This window comes from Ostrinia furnacalis, unplaced genomic scaffold, assembly GCF_004193835.3.
Source record: "Ostrinia furnacalis isolate ACB-3 unplaced genomic scaffold, ASM419383v2 OfSCF7348, whole genome shotgun sequence".
NCBI lineage: Eukaryota > Metazoa > Arthropoda > Insecta > Lepidoptera > Crambidae > Ostrinia > Ostrinia furnacalis.
Window position 1 is genome coordinate 1,065,697 of NW_021137587.1, and position 20,914 is coordinate 1,086,610.

At 36.9% G+C, this 20,914-nt stretch overlaps 1 protein-coding gene across 1 annotated transcript; it reads left to right on the forward strand.

The window, feature by feature from the left end:
- Positions 1-10,138: 10,138 nt before the first annotated feature.
- Positions 10,139-20,428, forward strand: LOC114364082 (uncharacterized). Its single transcript, XM_028320071.1, has 4 exons — positions 10,139-10,420; positions 11,688-12,715; positions 13,413-13,440; positions 20,367-20,428. Exons 1-4 carry the CDS (start codon positions 10,291-10,293, stop codon positions 20,426-20,428), a joined length of 1,248 nt encoding a protein of 415 aa, XP_028175872.1. The 5' UTR covers positions 10,139-10,290.
- Positions 20,429-20,914: the final 486 nt, after the last annotated feature.

The following is a 20,914-nucleotide window of genomic DNA, read 5'->3' on the forward strand; positions in this document are numbered from 1 at the left end:
AACGGAATTATCATCTGGATCCGCGGACTGTTTGGTGTTTCTGCTCAATGCGTCCACATGCGACATCTGAACACCTGGTCGATATTCGATGTCGAACGTATATTCGCTCATTTGGAGCCACCACCTTGCAATCCGCGGAATCAGATCCTTTTTAGTCATGGTAGTCCTAAGAGCTGAGCAATCCGTGTAAACCTTAAAATGTAACCCCAAGAGATAAACCCGAAACTTCTTTAACGAGCATACGACAGCCAGCGTCTCTAGTTCATAGGAGTGCAGGTGCCTCTCTTCAGGGGTTGTCTGCCGACTAAAATATGCGACTGGCTTTAGAACCCTCGAATCCCTCTGCCACTGCATGAGAATGCCTCCTACGCCCTGAGAGCTGGCGTCTGTGTGTAACTCAGTTTCGAGTTTGGGATCATAAAGTGCTAATACAGGTCGACTTATGAGTTTTTGTTTCAGATCAATAAAAGCATGTTCCTCGATATCAGACCATCGCCAGTCAAAGTCCTTTTTCAACAATGACGTCAAAGGACGTGCAATTTCTCCATACCCCTTTATAAACTTACGAAAGAACCCGGTCAACCCTAGAAACTGACGGACCTCGTGCACATTGCGAGGCGTTGGGAATTCACTAACTGCCAATACCTTCGCCTCGCCGGGTCGAATACCTTGCGAAGAGATGTCATATCCTAAGTAGCTGACAGTGGTATAAAAAAAACGACATTTTGAGAGTTTTAGAGTAAGACCATTCTGTCGAAGGAGATTTAGAATGTCTTCTAGTCGTTGGAACATTTCCTCGATGTCTCTCGAAGGTATGAGCACATCATCAAGGTAAGCCAATGCATACTCAAAACGCCTGTTACCAAGAATCTTGTTTACCATACGCTGAAAAACAGCCGGTGCATTTGCCAACCCAAAAGGCATCCTCTTAAATTCATAGTGCCCGTCGGGAGTGACAAATCCGGTAAGGTGCTGACTGTCTTTAGCCATTGGAATTTGGTAATAGCCGGAGGCGAGATCGAGGGTAGTAAAAAAGCTGTTGCCACTTAAATTTGAAACCTGGTCTTCGATTAGAGGCAGTGGGAAGCGATCCTTTACGGTCTTATTATTCAACGCCCTGAAATCTACACAGAGCCTTTGCTCTCCAGACTTTTTTTTAACCATTAAGATGGGACTCGCATAGTCAGATTTGGATTCTTGGATAATGTCAAACCGAAGAAGTTCATCTATTGTTTCACGAACCGTTTCACGCTCGGCATGAGACAAGCGATACGGTCGGTATACTATGGGTTTATTGTCCAAAAGATCGATTTTCATTTCAACATCCACAGCACAACCTATCTCCTCTAATTTGGTGGCGAAACAATCACGATACTTTTGCAAAAGGAAGTAAAGTCTATCTGTCTGTTCAGAACTGAGCCCTGGTCTAGTTTTGATGTCATCCCTATTCAAAGGTTCCAAAGAAGAGATATCGCTCTGAATTATATTGACATGACAATTTTTCTGCTCTGTAAAGGGTATAGCCCTAGCTACTAAGGAATCCTTTTCTAAAGTAATAGCATGATGAGACAAATTAGAGATAACCACTTCGCCTTTGCCATTAAATATGTGATAGGCACCTTGTAGTAAACTATATTCTTTTCCTGGGCCAACGGCATTATAACCTTCGATGAAAACATCTCCAGTGAAGTTAGACTCTGTGTATACGGGGATTACATCAATTTTGAGAATTTGGACTGAACTGGAAATATGAAGCTTTAAACAAGAATCGTCACAAGACTGAGAATCACTACTGGCACTCTTGTAAAAAGTCAGTCTTTGACTGTCTTTGAGAACAGTGATACACGGCAACTCAGTAAAATTTTGCCCGATAATCATAGCAGTTTGCATATAAGCGTCATCAACAATCAAAACCTCAACCTGCGCCTCGACTTCATCAACCTTGACAGTAACACAAGATTTATACAGCGGAATGACTGAAGACTGACCAAATCCTCGTACCACGGGAATGCCTTCGAATGTCTTAACTAGATTTAAGGACTCCGCGTTGCTTCTACTCAATAGGGAACACTGACTTCCAAAATCAATATAAGCTCCTAAAGTGTAATCATCAACAGTAACGGTTTTAAAGAACTTGTCATTAACCGTTTTCCCTGTATCTATTTTCAGAGTTTTCCTTTCGGAAACGTTTGATACTGGTGCAGAATTTGAGTTCAAAGGGGTAATAAGGGGTGTTAATTTACAATTATCATTGTCATGACCAATTCTGTTACACCGTTTGCATTTCAGTATTGGTTTTGTGCATTTATAATAAGGATGACCCCTAGATCGACAGTTGTAGCAAGTAATAGAGTCAGATGTAGAGCTTAGACCGTTAGCGTTTGAACTAGTACTGGGGTTGCCCCTTGCCTGAACAGGTCGATTTTTCGATTTGTTGTCTACAAACGGTTGTGGCTTTTGTGAACAAAGAAAATTTAGTAAGTCTTCCGGTTCAGAACTATTTAAAGCTTGAGCTCCATTACGAATTGATCTATCCATTATGCCATAAATTATGCAGTCCACAGCCTTTTTGCCATTAATTTCGCATCTATTTAACAAGCATAACTTATCAAAAAAATACTCGCGCAGACTTTCATCATATCTAGAGGTGCGGCTAAGCATCTCCTCCAAAAGGCGTCCATAATTTTCCTCACTAGGGAACGCCTTTCGGAGTTTTGCCTGCCACTCGTCCCAAGTGAATACTACTGTAGGTAAGGACTCAAACCATCTTTTTGCTAAACCAGCCAATTTTTGTAAGGAGAAATGAACAATTTGTTTTTCATTCCACCCATAAATTGTGGCGCACTCGTTGACCTTCCTTAGCCAGCATTCAATGGTTTGATTCCTGTTTGCAGGATCAAAATCTGGTAGAACATTGTTCACATTACTGTTGAATGATTGCGAAGTCCTATCACCCTTATAGCCAGACAATAGTTTTAAAACATCTTTAGTAGAAATGTAACTCTTACGTGACTTCTTAGATACAGGTTCGCTGCTCGACGTGGAAGAAGAAGAAGGACTCCTTCTCCGCTTAGACTTCTTTTTTCGTCCACGCCGCTTCGGAAGCAAACCAGGCGGCGTCCCAGGTGGTGTACCGTGCTCGTCATCAGAAGTCATTTGTTTCTGTAATTTATAAACAATTCATCGAAATAGTCCGTTCCAGACTGCATGTAAATAGCACGGTTAATCTAATACCTAATGAAGTATTCAAGTTTAAGATTATTTAAAATATTACTTTGTTATATTATGTGTAGCTTTTCCTTTAAATAAAATCTTGAAATTATTGGTATTTCATTTAATCTAATAAAATAGCATATTTAACCTCCTGGGGCCCGGGAATTATTTTTATCGTGAATTCATATGAAAACTATCCAAATAGTATTAATAATTGATATAATTATCTTAAAAAATAAAATAAAAATTTTTATCTGGAAAACGGCAATTTTCTCAATGTCATATNATTTTTTGATGCGTCAATAATTTTCTATTACATTGATTACAATGTAATTATTATTGTGTTATATTTATAAAGACATAGTTATTATCGCTTTAACGCATAATTAGATACTTTGCTTGTCTAAAAGATTTAGCAAGATAAGAAATGAAATCGCATCTCTTCTTATGAGAATTCTAACGTTATACATAAATAATTTATACGAACCAATTGTAAAACAGTACATGGAGTTAAAACTGACCTTTTTTTTTTTNGATGGACAGATGCACCATCTAACTAACTAACGTAAAAGTTCTAGTAAATTTCAACAGATAGCGTTGATTTATATTTTTTTGTTTTATGTAATAAATATATGACGCCAGGCCCCAGGAGGTTAAGTAAGCAAACCTAGCTTACTCAAATCATCCGACAAATGTATGCAGGTCACTCAAAAATCCAGTGGGAAACATACCCACTCATAAATCCAGTGGGAAACATACCCACTCAAAAATCCAGTAGGAAACATACCTACTCAAAAATCCAGTGACCAAACATACACTGCCCCCTAACTCGTCCAGTGAACATACATAGTCCACTCAATCTAGCAATAATTTCAATTAATATCAGTATACTAAACCTAAGTACACGTAAAAATACAAATCAACAATTGATAACAGTATACTAAACCTAAGTATACGTAGACCATTCTAATAATAATAAAAAAAAACACTTATATTATTCTGTCATTTCAACTGTAAATCATTGGTAATTCAAGCTCAGTGGAAAGTAAATCTATATTTTACTGAGAGAACAAAATTTGTCAGCATCTTTTTCTAAACGCGTAAATCAAACCATTAATACGATCACATTACCAAGTTAATTTAAAATAGTCATCATGCAGTAGAAATTACCTTTAAAAAATGCGTACTTTCGTCGTAAGCTTTAGGCTGACAAAAGAAGTCTGGACCATAAGTATCATGTGTGCGATACCCTGGCCGTTAGAGCAATTTCATTTTTGCACAACTAAAGAATATCCTTAGCAAAGTGAATAACACAGTAATTACTGTTAATTTACTTTGAAAATTGGGCAAATATTATAATAATAATTTAAAAAATGGATCAGATAGTTTCATAATTTTCAAACGTAGAAAAGAAAAAAAAAAAAAAGATAAATTAGTGAGCGTTACATACCTTTTGTTCTGTTCTTATCCCGCTTCTGAGATAAAAAGAAAACACGTTACTCCAGCCAAACCCGAGTATATTTTTCACTTACACACACACTTCAATTATTCAATACACAATAACTTATTATTTAACAGCTATCGGACATAGATTCCTCAAGTAGTCTGAGCTCTATCGAAGCTAACAGAGTAATGAATCTGAGTCTGCTCTAGGCCTACAACAAGCCTCTCTATCCCCTCCACATTACCACTTCCTAGCCAAACAAGATTGCAGTTGTTACCAGTGTTGCCACATTTTATTGTTAAAATATACTAAAATCGTAACATATATTTTTTAAATTTACTAAAATAATAACAATATTTTCTAAAATCATGACAATGGTGGACTTAAATAGCGTTTATATAAGATGCTAAACAAAGTTTATGTATTGTGGTTTAAGCACTTCAAAAGGGATGATATTTTAACCGCAATTAAACTTTTAACAAAAGATTTATTTATGATTTAAAGAAACTTATTAATATAAAATATTTTATGTTTATTACATAAACACGATAGCCACTGAAAAGCAAATAGAATTATGGTCTTATTTTAACGGATGTTTGTTTTTTATCTGAACAAACAGGCAACATTTTTTTTTTATCTCTGCGGCCTCTCTTTAGCCCTGATATCTTACAAAGTTTATTTTTTTAACACCTTCGCTGCCAGCCTAAAAATGGCACTGTTCCGTTCGGGCCATGGGGGACAATGATGGGCGACACTTTAACTTTCCGTTCGGGCCGCGTCGGACAATGATGACCGCGAGTCAGACCTATGTTTAATGTGTGGATGTTTGTTACTCTTTTCAAGCAAAAACTACTGAACTGATTTTGATGAAACTTCACAGTATTATTGTTTATAACCCAGAATAACATATAGGCTATAATTTATGACGATCTGTGACAAATTAAATTTCACGCGGGTGAAGCCGCGGGCAAAACTAGTATTTTATATGACATGATCTTACGTTGCTAAAGAAAAACAAGGCAGTGACATCATGGTTTGTTTAATTGTATTAAATGAAAAGTGATGCCGTGGTCTTTCTTTTTAGTTCTTAAATTGTTCGTACATTTAAACAATACAAAAAGGCTGCGCTCGTGCAATGCGTAGGATAAGACCGATTGTTACCTGTCAAAAATGCTTGTTTTGTTTTTCAACATTTAGCGTGCCATTAATGTAAATCCTAAGATTTACCAACGAAATGGTGGTAAGAGTTCGAATCGCAAACCTTTTGGGACATTTACCATTAGGAATTGGTAGATCTTAGGTTATACTGGAATATCTTAGGATTTACTGCAATTCGAGCTTTTACAGTAACAGATACACATCGCAAAAAGTAAAAAAAAAAAAATCATTAATTTTTAAAAAAAAATTGGCACAAATTTAAGAATGGCCCATTTGGTAGCAAATTAATACTAGTTACCACTACGTTAGATACAGTATTCAGCTTAATATGCCACCAGATTACCTGTTTCTCAGGAGTGTCCCAAATGACCACGTTCCCAGACTCAGCCGTGATGACGTTGTCCCCAGTTGGAGTGATGACCGCTTGCGTCACGATCGCCCCTAGCGGGGCTTCGGCCAGCTGAGCGAGGAGCTTCCCTGTACTGGTGTCCCAGAGGCCCCAGCAGCTTCTCGTTACAGTTGCTGCTAGCTGCTTGTCTCTTGCAAGGCTGTGACAAGTAATTTGATCGTGAATCGATCTCAGATGATATACCTAGCTAAAGCCCGGTCCCTGAGCACGTAGAATTTTGTCCATTGACCCCGTCGCGACTTTGCGACTGGCATCCGCAGTGAGTGTGCGAGCGCGATAGCACAGTAAACATAATTACGCGCGAGCGATAAGGATGAGTAGCTTGGGGTCATTGGACATAATTCTACGTGCTTACAGACCAGACTTTAATAAGTAACCTTTAAGAGCAGTTATTTACAATGTCCCGTTAGGAACTGCGACGAGTGTAAAAAACTCTCTCTCATTAAAACTCATTTATATCTGTAAATAGGCTTAAAAAAGCACTTTTACACGTCCCAGTATTAACCCTACCACTGCTTCAGGACAATAAATGGGCCAGTGCTGAGAAGAAGCAGCGCAAGAAACTCAGTCACTATTGTCAGCCTCTTTTTCAAAGGTTTACATGCTTTAAAATGTACAAAGTTATAAATATTTATTCGAGCTAGGCAGTAACGTATCCCAAACATTTTTATCTTTTAAATAATCATCGACTTTATAGTAGCCCTTTTTCATTACGGTAATGGTCGATCTGTCTAACCACCGTTTAGATTCAGGAAGAATTTACACAAGTGACGTAGCCCATCTTTTTAGCCATTCAATGACTAAATCTTCTTCAATGACTTGTCGAGAATCAAATACCTAATCGGCTCGCGTATAGTAAAAAAATCCTTACGTGATGGAGTCAATCGGCAGCTCCTGCCGGTCGATCTTATGGACTTGCTCGAAGATATTATCTATGTTCCAAATCTTGACGGTGCGGTCTATGGACGAAGTGATGACGTTGTTCCAGGAACCAACGGTTAAAGGTTCCAGCTGGACAATCCTGCCGAAGTGCGCGTCTAGGACTTTGATCAGCTTGGTGGTCTCCAGGCTCCAGACGTAGAGGTTCTTTCTGGAAAATTAAGGCAATGAAAAAGAACCTTTATCTGATGGTGGCAGACTTAATGCCACCATTACCTTGAACTTTAGTGAGGTAACATAAAGTTCAAAACTAATAAAAAGTATAATATACCAGTTAAAGAGTTAAAGAATTTTCTATGAACATAGCTAGTCAATAGCACGTCACGTCAGACATAAATTTCAATATTGCAAAGCAAATCTCAAAGTCAAAGTCAAAGTNATTATTCATGATAATTCATACTAAATCATGTATTTCCTCCGCCATTTTCCGCAGTTTGGCACCTCACGTCACATCATTTTACCGAAGTCAGCCCTATAGCTTCGGTGCAGTGCCGATCACTGACGTTTGTCAACAAAATGGTGCTTGACTCTTGAGACAGGCTAAATCACACCATATTGTTAATGACATTGAGCATACATTTTTTTAAATACCTTCGCGAAGTAAAACTTCTGTACGTAGTAGGTACTTATTATTATTCTGTGGTAATAGTAGTAAAGTCTACTACTGTCCCGACCAAGAATCGATCCTGGCCTCGATCGAAGCATAATCGTAGGTACCTACGAGCCGTGAAATCCTCGGACTACTTACGTAATTAATTTATTTATTACCGAACACCATTGTAAAATGACATTAGTTAGGTAACTCATGGTTATATTGATATTTTTTGTTGAATTACATACATCATTATGGACTGACCCGAAGACGTAATGATGGTAGGTAATAGATATGTAATTGCAAGTCATTTTATGATCGAATGGGTAAATTGAATATTATGTACGTATATCATTACCCACATCAATATTAATTTGAATGTAATGCCAGATTTATACATACAGATTATCGTTTGTCCTATTTTAAGGCACTACACTATTAAGCAATTTGGACTTTTATTACCTACGGAACCTTAAAATTGCAGTTAAATTGTGGAACCAATAGTGCAATGAAAAAATATGATTATTACTACGACTAGATTTCATCACCTCTCAAAAATGGAAGCACAAATTCAAGCCCAGTTTAGTTTACAGCCTTGATTTAACAAGCGTGACAAACGCAGCCAAATCAAACGCGTGGTTGCGTTAATCATAAACCGCTCTTGTTGTTAAAACTATGGGGTCGTTAGGACAGAAGCACGAAACATCAGTGTTTCCAAATGTTTAGCCATTTGTTTAAAGTCACTAAGCGTGAAAGCAGCTCTACATTTAAATACCTAATACATTAATATCTCTCTTAAATTAAAAGGGTATAGAAATCAGGGGCCTCCGATGCATAGGTTATTTTAGGCAAAACCTAAATGGCAAATTTTGTTCCCTTTTTATTGAACTTTTCATCACAACTTAAATCACATAGAGTTAGTGTGCGCGCTCAACTACATACTTTTGTTTCGTACTTATTTTCATGTTTGTACTTACAGATGTCGTGGATCATTTAATCGCAACTTACACTCTGTATTTGAGAAGCATAACACAGTAGTAACTCCTGTTTTTTCATATAGCAGATACTTCATACAATGTTAAGCTCAGACACACCATAATTTACTATCAACTAATGACTAGGGCTTGCAATATCGGATAGTTTTCAACTCCGGAACTGATTTCCGATATTGGGCACTCAACTCCGGAATTCCGGTTCTAGTTCCGGAATTGGATAAAAAAGAAAGCGCCTCCCGACAAACACGTACACGTATGTGGCCTCCACTTCAGAACCTTTCCCCATCGGCCGTCTGTTCTACGTACTATGTGCCCTGCCCATTGCTACTTTAGCTTGCTAATCCGATCGCTATAATTATGTCAGGCGACTTTAATTCGTTTACGAATCTCCTCATTCCTGGTTCGGTCTCGAAAAAAAACACTCTCTNAGCTTACAACTCGTTTTTAACTCTTAAACCTAACAAAATCATAGTATAATTTTTTCTCGTAGTAGTAGTCCATTCTCCGACCAGGTGTTAAAACACCACCCATTTTCCGGCTTTTCCAGTTGACCAAGAATTTTTCTAATATTTTTCTGTGGATACTTGACCTCTATTTAGAAACATACTAAAAATTTATAAAAATTGACAAGGATAAAAAGTTTCAGGAGTATCTGGGTTAAGATGAGCTGATGATGAAAGGTCAAACAACATAAGTTAGAAGTTAGATGATACTCAATACTCATTTGTTGATACATACATTGACACATGATACATTGATACTTTTTAGTTGCCGATATTTAAAGTAGGGAGCCTGTATTTTGCTAGGAAGATTATTTACTCTTGGATTGTGATTAAGACTATAATTTTCCATTACAAAATGGAAAATTATAGTCTTAATCACATTAAACATAGGTACTGTCCCTCTTCAGTGACAATAACAAGGACTAATCAACTAAAAAGCATAAAAAAAATAATTTTAACAAAAAAATTAAAACCGACGCCAACAATCACTTAAAAGTAGAAAATAAGTACGTCGTTATTTATTTATTAGGACAATATTAGTAGGAGTAGAATACATTTGTCACCAACCCATACTCTTCCCGCGGGTGTCGTAAGAGGCGACTTAGGGACTACACATCAAACAGAGAACGGGCAGCAGCGCTCTCTGAAAAACATCAATCTTTTAAACTGCGATCTCCAACCCGCCTGCCAAGCGTGGAGATTATGGCAAATCCCTNCTAATGACAAGCCAACGATTCGTGCTTAAAGCTGGAAACATATTATCGGACGCGGCTGACGGACGCGGCTGACGGACGCGACTTATAGGTATCTAGATAATGAATTAACATTGAATTGTGCAAACTATCGGACATAAGTCGTGGACGCAACCTTGTGCTGACCTTGAGCATTCGGACGTCCGACAAAAATCTGGCGCGCTGGATGTTCTTGTCAGCCGAAAATGTCCGCGGACGGTATGCACGGGGTGCGGGACGCGTCAGTGTGTCAGAAGGAGGCGGGCTATGTGAGAGGTTGCACGTGCGTACGTACGCTACGTAAAGATGGACGAACGGATTATTGAGTGTGTTCGCACAAAGGAATTATTATATAACCCCAAATTAAAGGATTACAGAAACGCTTCAAAAAAACAAGAAGCCTGGGAGCAGATAGCCGCCGAACTAAATATAACGGGTGAGTATTTATTCAATTTCCAAACGCTCGTAGATAAGTACAGTTTTTTACTACAATTGTGAGTAAACAGCCACCACAAAATTACGATTTACATTACTTTTGCCGCAACCACAAAACAGTGAATTACATTGTCCGAGGTTTTTTAAATTTTTTATTTATTATTTAGTTAGAAGTATAGATATTTTTAAAATAAATGACACAAGTTTCTTATTTAATAAAATTTAATTCCTGTTTACATTAAGCCAAGGCAGAATACCATTTTCAGAAATAAAGTAGTCACTAAATTTATCACGTACAGCAAATGCTTCTTGGGTTGAATTTTGACGAGTACCTTCTAATGGCATAAAGTTTTCTGGTAAATCATAAGGTTGTTCCTCTTGCATAAAAAAATTATCTTCTTCGTCGCTACGTAGCATGTTGTGTAAACAACAGCAAGCTAAAATAATGTTATCGACAAATTCGGGTTGAACTGCAATGTCAGTATGAAAAATCCGCCATCTTGCTGCCAAAATGCCAAATGCGTTTTCTACGGTTCTTCTAGCACGAGATAATCTAATATTAAAGGTTTTTTTCTTTACGTCGGTGGAGGTAGATTCTTTGCTATATGGTCTCATTAAATATCGTTTCAACGGAAAGGCTTGGTCTCCTACAATAACATGCGGCATGGGTTGTCCACAATTTTCCAGTGGCATATCTTCTGGCAAATCTGCAGTGTTCGTGGCTAAAGAGATTCCTAGTGTTGATCGAGCGAATACACCTCCGTCACTGTTACGTCCAAATGCGCCAACATCAACATAAATGAATTTGTAATTGGCGTCGACCAGTGCTAAAAGAACCACGGAATGTCTTTGTTTATAGTTGTAAAATGATGACCCTGCATTTTTTGGGCAAAACAACATAACGTGCTTGCCATCTAAACTGCCTATACAATTAGGGAACTGCCATTTATCATTGTATGCTTTAGCAATTTCCTTCCATTTTTCTTTAGTAGGTTTTGGCATAAATATGTCTTTTAAATTTTTCCAAATAGCAATACTGACATCTTGAACAATACTTCGTACTGTGCTGAATCCCATTTTGTATCTAAATCCTATTGATCGAAATGATTCACCGGTTGCAAAAAACCTGAAAAAAAAAATTAATAGAGGTCACAATCACTGAGAATGACGTACATTGTCCTGTTTCTCTGTCGCTATCGGTCAATGTACAAAATTTTTACGTCCTCTGGTATTTAGCTTTCAATCAACCTTTTTATTTATTTTTTCAGTTACGGAGTGCAAAACAAAGTGGAACCTTCTTCGCAATGCGTTCATCCATGCCATGTCTAGGAGGAAGACAGTAACCGGCCAAGGAGTGAAGAATTTCAAAAAATGGAAATTTGAGGAGGAAATGGCCTTTTTGTTACCATTTATGGCAAATAGGAACACCATTGCAGCACCAGTTGGAGAATTCTTGGGTGGAACTAGTGAATCGCCTGGTGCAGATGTAATCGAAGAACCCTTCATTACAAATAACAGTCAACAAAAAAAAACCCGGAACTTAGATACCTATCACGAAGATATGCTAAAGCTGATGAAAGCTAGATCTCAGAGGAAATCTGAAAAAAATGACATTGACCTATTTTTTGACAGTATCGCTGAAACTGTCAAGAAGTTTCCTAAATTAGAACAGATTAGAATAAAATTTAATATTATGAAAATGGTTCACGAGGTAGAGATGAAGATGTGTTTGGAAAATGATGAAGCTTCTAATCATACATTTTCTCCTCATTCATTATATTCGTCTTCATCTCAGAGTTTTGACACTCATTACTCACCTTCCCCCCCTGTCATTCATCATGTTTCTTCCCCACAGTTTATACCTCAGTCTTCACCTTCGCCCCACACCGCATACTCACCTTCTCCCCCTGACACTCATCAAGTTTCTTCCCCACAGTTTATACCTCAGTCTTCACCTTCGCCCCACATCGCATACTCACCTTCTCCCCCTGTCACTCATCAAGTTTCTTCCCCACAGTTTATACCCCAGTCTTCACCTTCGCCCCACATCGCATACTCACCTCCTCCCCCTGTCACTCATCAAGTTTTTTCCACACAGTTCGTACCTCATTCTTCATCTTCATCTCAAATCGCAAACTCACCTGTTCCTTCCACTTCACAAACGTCTCAGTCTCTTTTAACATCTAACACGCAAGATGCTGTCGTGGAAATCTCGATCCCGGAATTGCAATCAAGTGAGGAGACATCCGTGCGCAGGCAGGGCGCTCACAGATATCTTAAGGGGCCAGCACATGCTGTGCTTAATGAATTTATAATCATAAAGAAAAATATAAATAATGAAAGATATAAGATTATAAATAAATAAATATTTAAATAAATAAAGATAATTTTACTTTATTACCTATTAACTTACCTCAAAGCAACTACTAAACGTTCTTTTGTTGTTATAGGAGTACGAAATTGTGTTAATTCTTTTTCAATGTCATTTTCGATAAGATTTAGCAAAAAATTAAATTGGTCCTCATTCATTCTCAAATAAAGTTTATACCGACGTTCATCTTTTATTAAATGAGGATACAAAGTGTGGAATTCACCAGACTCTGCTCTGTCTTTATTTATGTCATGGACCCAAACACCCCTTTTTATTTTTTTTCTGGGTGGACAACACAAAGAAGCCGCCGCCAATTCGAGAAAATCGTCCTCACTTTCACTACTTGACATGTTTCTTCGTCAACGGTTCTTTGTGGAATAAAGGCGTTGACACGTCCGTAAGTCATGTCCCAAAAGACTGTGCACACTTATCAGTCGCGTCCGTCAGCCGCGTCCGTCAGCCGCGTCCGATAATATGTTTCCAGCTTAAGCCACTTGTTTCTGGGCCATTTGCCGGCAAACATTGCGGCGCCAAATCGGCGGAACCGGCACTGCCATTACCGGCTTTGTTCGGCGCGGGCGCAGCGATGACGGTTCAATTCGTAATGATTGTATTATTTCAGCAAGGTTACCTTGTCTTGGATAATTTTGGTCAGTAATTTAGCATTCGATTGAGCTATTACGTTTCAGTAAACTTATTGAACACCGCTTATTTCATTGGTTTCTATTCTTACGCCTGTATTCACAAACATTATTCTGAAGTCTCACAGTGCGCGTGGACGCACAGGGTGACACACGAACCAATCACAGAGCTCTATCCAACGCTGTACGTTCGATTTGCTGCTTCACTTAAGCAAGTGTCGTTTATGAATACGCTCCTAAATGGGCAGTCAAAGGTAGAGACGAGCAACATTAGCGTAATGTGGAGAAGAAAGTGTGGGGTGCACGATCCAAGTGCTAAGCCCGAGGGTAAAAGTCCCGAAGTTATAATAAAAATAAATAAATAAAAATTCTTTATTTCAGACAATTTTAAAAGTCCATATTAAACGGGTTCGAAAATAAACATACACACAAACAATAACAAATTTAAAAAAAAAACTACACAAATAAAAATATTTTTATTAACTTTGAGTCTTTGGAGAAACAGATATCATGTTGTTAGGTGCAAATAAAAATAGTCACAAATCAAACGTACCAAACTTTAACTTATTTATGAAAGTTTAGCAACAGCTGTTTATATTCAGTTGCAGTATCTGTCAGGTCGCGTAATACACGATAATGTTTCGCATGTTAAGGATTTCCTCGCTTTGACGTAATACTGTTTGGTTACATTGAAATTCATCAACGCAGACAGAGGAAATGGCGCCCCTGTATTTTAGATTGTCGTCATTTACTTCGAATGTACTTTTGATTCAACTAGAATGTTCCTAAGCCTATTTTTGCTAGAAGTATAATCAGTTTGTACGTTCTCCAAAAATGTCTGACGTCGAGCAATATGACCCACAATACCACCGTATTAATGAATTGCAGCACCATTTAAGCTAAATTTTTGTATCGAAGTTGGGATAGTAGCATTTCATAATATTTTTGCTAGTAGTACCTATAATCAGTTTGTACGTTCACTTATTTATTTATTTATTTATTATTCAAACATCTTACAAGCTAACAGAATATATTCCAAAGCGCTTATAAGATTAATTGTACATAGGTTATCATGCATGTCAATATAATAATAATAAAGTCAATTAAATAAAAACAATAGATTTAAATTTAAATCAAATTACCGAATGTCAATAGAACAATAAATTTAAAATTACAATTACAACTTGGCTGTCATTGAATTATCATTATTGATGTCTTTGTTTTTTCTGCTAACGTGGAATACTTCTTTTCAAGTTTAATTTAACGTACCTATCATGTGGTCTATTTGTAAGTAGTTTCTTTTTTCTCAAGAAGAGTGACATCGCATCAGTCGCATTAGAATAAGTTATGAAAATATTTTAATTAGGTTTCTCGGAATGTTAAATCCGTGAAATATAAATCTCCGTTGTCTCTGAGAAGTTAGAAGTATACAGACATCTCGTAACATTATGGAGGCAACCGGTGGCTGCTATTACACAGAGAATCTAGGTTCATGTTGCTCTAACTTTTGTCTACGACTTCGTCTGAATTTCAATAAGTTTTCAGCATCTAAGTACTGTACTAAGTATAAGTTTTAAGTATCCAAAAAATTCATTTTTCGAGTTTAACTGTTGTTTAGATTGATACTGTGAATTCTATTGATGACATATTGGCATCTTAATATTATGTACTTGACAGGTGTTATTTATTATTCAAAACTTTATGATTAAAATATTTTTCTTTGATTTCAGCATTACCTAACTAATTTAATATTTTGCGTGTTGTTACCAAAAGGTTTTTATTTGTTGGATTTTTAACGAAAATATTATTTTTCCATAAGTTTACTCTTCCAACTTAAACAAAGTAAGGTTTTCGCCTTAGTTCAAACATAAGCATTCCAAGAAATAATTCACAGGCGCGCAATTTCGTCGCAATATTACAAACTGTTTAGTTTTATTGCGCATTGCAAGAATAGAGCGACCATTATCAGGTGACAGTACAACTTGAGATGAAGGTGTTACAGTTAAATCTGTACTTGAGATGAAGGTGTTACAGTAAATCTGTTGGATTACATTTTCGCTCCTTTTATGGAGGCTTTAAGTGACATTGCGAGATTCTTAATAACTTGAATGATGTTGGCGTTGAGATACGGCGTTATCAGTTAAGAATTCCAGTTGGATTTAATTTTATTACGGCAAATATGAAGAAAAAAGAATCTTGAAGTGTATGATTGAGACTTAAAATGTCGGAAACTTTAAAATGTAATACATTTTTAATAACACAGCCTATTCATATGTTAAGCTGAAAACCATTCGTGACAGGTGAAATCGGTTTCTGATTTTTTTATTGTTGGAAAATGATTTATTTTGTAATTTAATTTTTATTGCATTCGTTATATTGCGTATCGACTACTGTTTTACCTAGAAATAAGTAACGAGTGAAGGTAAATTAAAAAAAGCCCAATAAAATGTATGCGACCGGATGAGTCATGCAGCGAGTAAAGAAAGAAGGCTTGTAATTTAACTGGTTCAAATGAATCAAATATGATACATAACCTAAAATGGACTGGAATAAGATTTGGTTTAATATAAACTTACACCCACGTACACAGCTTTTAGCGGTCCTTATTTGCTGGGTGCTGCTTGATTATTCTGTTCTTTGCTGTGTCGTTAGCTCACACGCAGCCTAATTTTGATGACTAATTTATCAAGTTTTTGTTTATGGTCATGTTCTAGCTTTTTCTTGTCAAAGTGGAGTATTATGCAATTTATAGGCATGGATTTATAACTTTGAATACTTACTTATTTTCATAGTATATACTCTTAAAAAAAATAAGATAAAAAGAATCATTTTGACATTTGAAAGCACTATGAAATACATTGTCAACGAAACCGTATTACCTATCATAATTTGGAACATGTGAACATTTTGTCCTAATACGTGACGGTCACAATTTTTCCACAATTTGTTTTATTCAATAACTGTGTGTATACTGTATGGTGTTTTGATAGTGGACGGACACAATGCATTTTATACTTATCCTTTGTTCTCACGAACAAAGCCGGGTTGACAGCTATATCGCGGCCGCGACCAGGTGAATCACTGCGCCCGCGCTTGACAGCTGACACCGAAACATAGTTTTCATCAAGTTTATTTTTATGGCGATTTGTTACATTGTGCCCATTTTCTAGGCACAATGTGAAAAATATTCAGTACGTTTTGTAATTTATCATTATTGTCACATTGCATTGTTTTGTGGACGAGAATTAGTCAAACTAGCATTAATGGGGCATGAAATGTTGTGTTTTTCGTTGTGTATCATCATCATTCTTTCAATCATAAAACGTTCTTTGCTGAACATAGGCCTTCCCCAATGATTTCTACATTGGCCCGTTATAGGCGACCTGCATCCAACGGCTCCCTGAAATCTTTATTAGGTCATCTGTCCATGTTGTGGGTGGACATGCCTTCGTTAAGTCACATAAAAATAATAATTATGATACTTACTGTATTTTCAAGAAAATAGTTCTTTTTTATTCCTAGTATAATTATATAAAATAGACAAATCTCAATAATACATGAAAGTAATCTGTCACAAATAAAATCTTGAAGTAATAAAAAAAATTAATGCTCGATGCATCAATGTGTTTATTTTAATTTACAATTATAAATTCAGCTCATGAAAGAGAGCGCCAATATATTTTTAACGGTAAAAATTTTCGATTATTGTTTTGTTTATTGCACCTCACGCTAGTAAATCACTGGGAAGATCGTGTGACGCAGTGAAAACACAAAAATGTGCTAATCGGCAGTTAGTGGTTGCACAGAAAAGTGAAAATTGATCGCTGAAACTGGAACACTTTCAATCATCTCTAACGGCTAAACAATTTGAAATTAATTGCAGGCTCTCGCGACGCGCGCGCCGCTCGCGCTGGGGTGGCCACAAATTTTGATGCTATTTCAGGATACATTCTTACATGAATGTAATTTGATAATTTATATTACTTTTGATATGGTCATGTCGATAGATACCGTACTATTACATTGTATATTCGCTGCATAGATACTCAAATGAAAGATTTAGTTATAATGCCAGCCAGTGGTATTTCTCGTAAAAGATTGATTGAAATAGCATTGAGGCTTTCAGATTTTTCAGTTACCTACTCAATAGGTTGGATGTAACCTTTCATAGAAATGAGGTAAAAAGTTATAGAAAATAGTGGTAACAATTTTACATCAATAATTTTAAAGTGCACCTAAAGTTCCAAAGATATTAAATTCAAAGATTTAAAATATGTCACGAAATTCAGAAATAAAAAAAATCTTTGCTGTCTATGATACTCAGTATGGTACATAATGCTGATCCAACGACAGTCGTCCTAGACACCAACATGCTAGTGTTGCTAGCCCTTCATGTCCGCTACTGCTTGGTCACCGCAGCCGCGCGCGTCGCACGCGCAGCCGGTGCGCGCTTTCACACACTTTCACGGTTTTAACATTCGGCGCGAGCGTCGTTACGTCAGCTGAAGGACCGCATATGTGATGCTTGCTTTATGACCCCTATCACTCCTTATCGGAAACGTAATGTTTTAGCGCCATTGTTTTAATTACATTTTGTACCCTTTTATAGAGGTTTTACTGAAAAGGTAAAGGTTTCGTTTCACTGTGCTATAAACCTTCTTTATTAAGGGATGTTGTATGTTCTTGGACCGGCTTTCGTAGCAATAATTGCCTTGAATAAATTAACATTATTAGGAAATTAAAATATTAACTAATTTCTTTATTTATTTTCTTTAAGCTAAAAAGCTCAGAAACTTTGTCAAACAATTTTCAAAATCTCATAGAGCTTTAGCTGAAGGGTGAAATCAATTCTATAGTAGAGACACACGTGGGAAGATACTTTAAAAAGGTTTATCTACTGACATACACTTACTCGTACATATTCATGCTCATAACAGTTCATATCCATACCTATCTCATCTTCATCGTGATAAATTCTTTGTGGTCCTACTAGTTTACTTAGTTTAACCTGCGCATCAGCGATTGCCATTTTACCTTTGTAGTAGGTACTCGTACGAGTATTTATATTACTACTTGAAGCGATCGCGAGATTTAATCTGTCACGAATGTTTTGCCTAAAGACATTGAAGAAGTTTTGTCGTCAATAGCAGGGAACGCCACGAAGTCTCAATTAATAAAGTGTTATCGCTCGCCTTGGTGGCGCGTCCTTGCCATTCAGCCGCTTCCGATGGCCATTGTTCGCTTCCACAATCGGCCGCTATATTTTATTGCCGCTGGTTTATAGTCACGTTTGCAGAACACCTGTGTGGCACATTGGTGTAGCGATTGTAAGTGCAGTAGCATAATGATGCCTGATAGCGCAGTGGCGCTGACGCCACAAGCATAGGGTCTTTGGTTCAATACTTGGTCGGGTCGATAAATAAATTGATATTTTCTAAGTTGGTTCGAAGTGGTAGTTAGTACAGTGGTCCACCTGGTAAAAATCTTGACAGTTCCAGCAATTAGTGTGATGAATTTTACCTACACTCAATTGAAATACATTACAATTAAAATTAATTCAGTATATTCTTGAAGTTTTTGGTTGTACACCTATCTACTCGTATTATAATGTTTTTGTGACATGCTCAAAACAAAATAAAACAATATTTTTAACTAAAATTATAATTGTTGGTTGATTAATTTTGTAAGCACTGAACTGTGGACTAAATAGGTATAGGCATTACGAGTACTTATATTTTAAGTATTCGAGATTTCACCTATGCATTTGTTAACAAGTTTAGCGAAATAAATACCAGACTAAATCAGCATAAGAATAACTTAATTATACTTATGTGGGTACTTGGTAAGCATTTCTGTCTATTTGTAAATAATTAACGTCGCCACATCATGGTAAACATTAGAATTTTATGTTCTTGTATAATATACGACTATTTTGCAGCAAAATACCTTTTTTTGTCCAACAATAACATCTTACTTAGCTCCAAACTTCACAAACTAAGCAGAGCTTAAACTATGGCTGAGTTACATCACCTAGCTTAAACGGCAACTATAACGACAACCGATGCTTTTTGTATGGAGTTTGACACACATTTTTGACGTTTGTTAAAGTTAAAGTAAGATGTTGCAACCCAGCCCATGGCAATCATTACACGTTAGATGTTAGTTACTGTGCAACAATGTGACCCCAGCAGGAGTCAAACCTAAGTAAAGTGCAGTACGTACCCATTTAAACTATTCAACCAGGCGACAGTTAAACTAAAAATAAAATAAAAACTGTCTTATAATAACTAGGTAGATAGAAATAGCAATGTAATAGCACAACCAGATGCCATTGAGTGTTATCCCGCTATGCAAATTGCTCAAAATGTCAAGTGTACTTGACCATTGGATATCCATGTCGAGTCGTATGCCAACTGGTCTTGATCACTAAACCTTATCTTTGAGATTAATTAACGTGTACGTTATAGCCCGCGGCAACTCGGAGAAGTTTTTGAATTCAATTTTTAGATGCCTTAGGCCTATTCGACCAAACGTTTATCCGAGAATAACTCCTGGTATAACTGACACATTGACAGTTTCAGTAAGGGAAATATGTCAAAAACTGACGATTTTTCTGAGATTAATATTTACTCTTGTTTGGTCGAATCGGGCCTTATACCGATAGTGCGTGTTGATCCGCATTGTCAGGTGTCTGAAAACTGCCTTAAATTGAAACGATTATAAAGAATAGCTTTTGTTTCAGTAATAAAAAAATCGTTGCAGGTTCCAAGACAGGTAGCTGTTATCCCCCAGGACTAAAATCTTTCTGGTTGGGTTTCATTGGAGACCAAACTCTAAATCCTTGCTATACAGGAGTTGCAGTGGTAGGAAAGCGTGGAGAAATGAGTCTTGTTTTTAATTTTAAAAAATTGAACGTTTTATTATGTTTGTTCCAGGACAGTACCATTGTGGCTCCCAGCAAGATATCACTCAGTTCGTGGCGCGAGATCAAAACTGAATGCGTGAGTTTAACTTATGTTTTTCATGAAACATGTTAAAGCTCTTTCAGACAAACATTTGGATTATTTATTGCTCTCTGTGGTTAGACACTACATACTTCTACCGCTTTATGTATTGAGAGGAAAAGAAGTAAATTTTTAGGAAAGGAAGTCAATACGACTACAGAGTACCTACATAATTTTCACAGCAATTTTTCAGTATTTATTGTGCCATCATTACGCTTTCCATAGTATAATATTATGTGAAACTGAACTTTTTTAACCGTTACCTCGTGAAGTCGTAATAGTAGCTATATTGCAACAAAACTGTAAAGTTTGACATGCTGTTGACTCTACATAGACGCAGAGTTCATTCAGAAGCTTGCTACGCGAATGACGGCAACATTGCGCCGGCGCCGATAATCGCCGATCGTGAACTACTCCGCGGTCAAGGCGATCGGAACGATTTTGGAGAGAAACACACGGAACTATTTTTCAGACCGGAC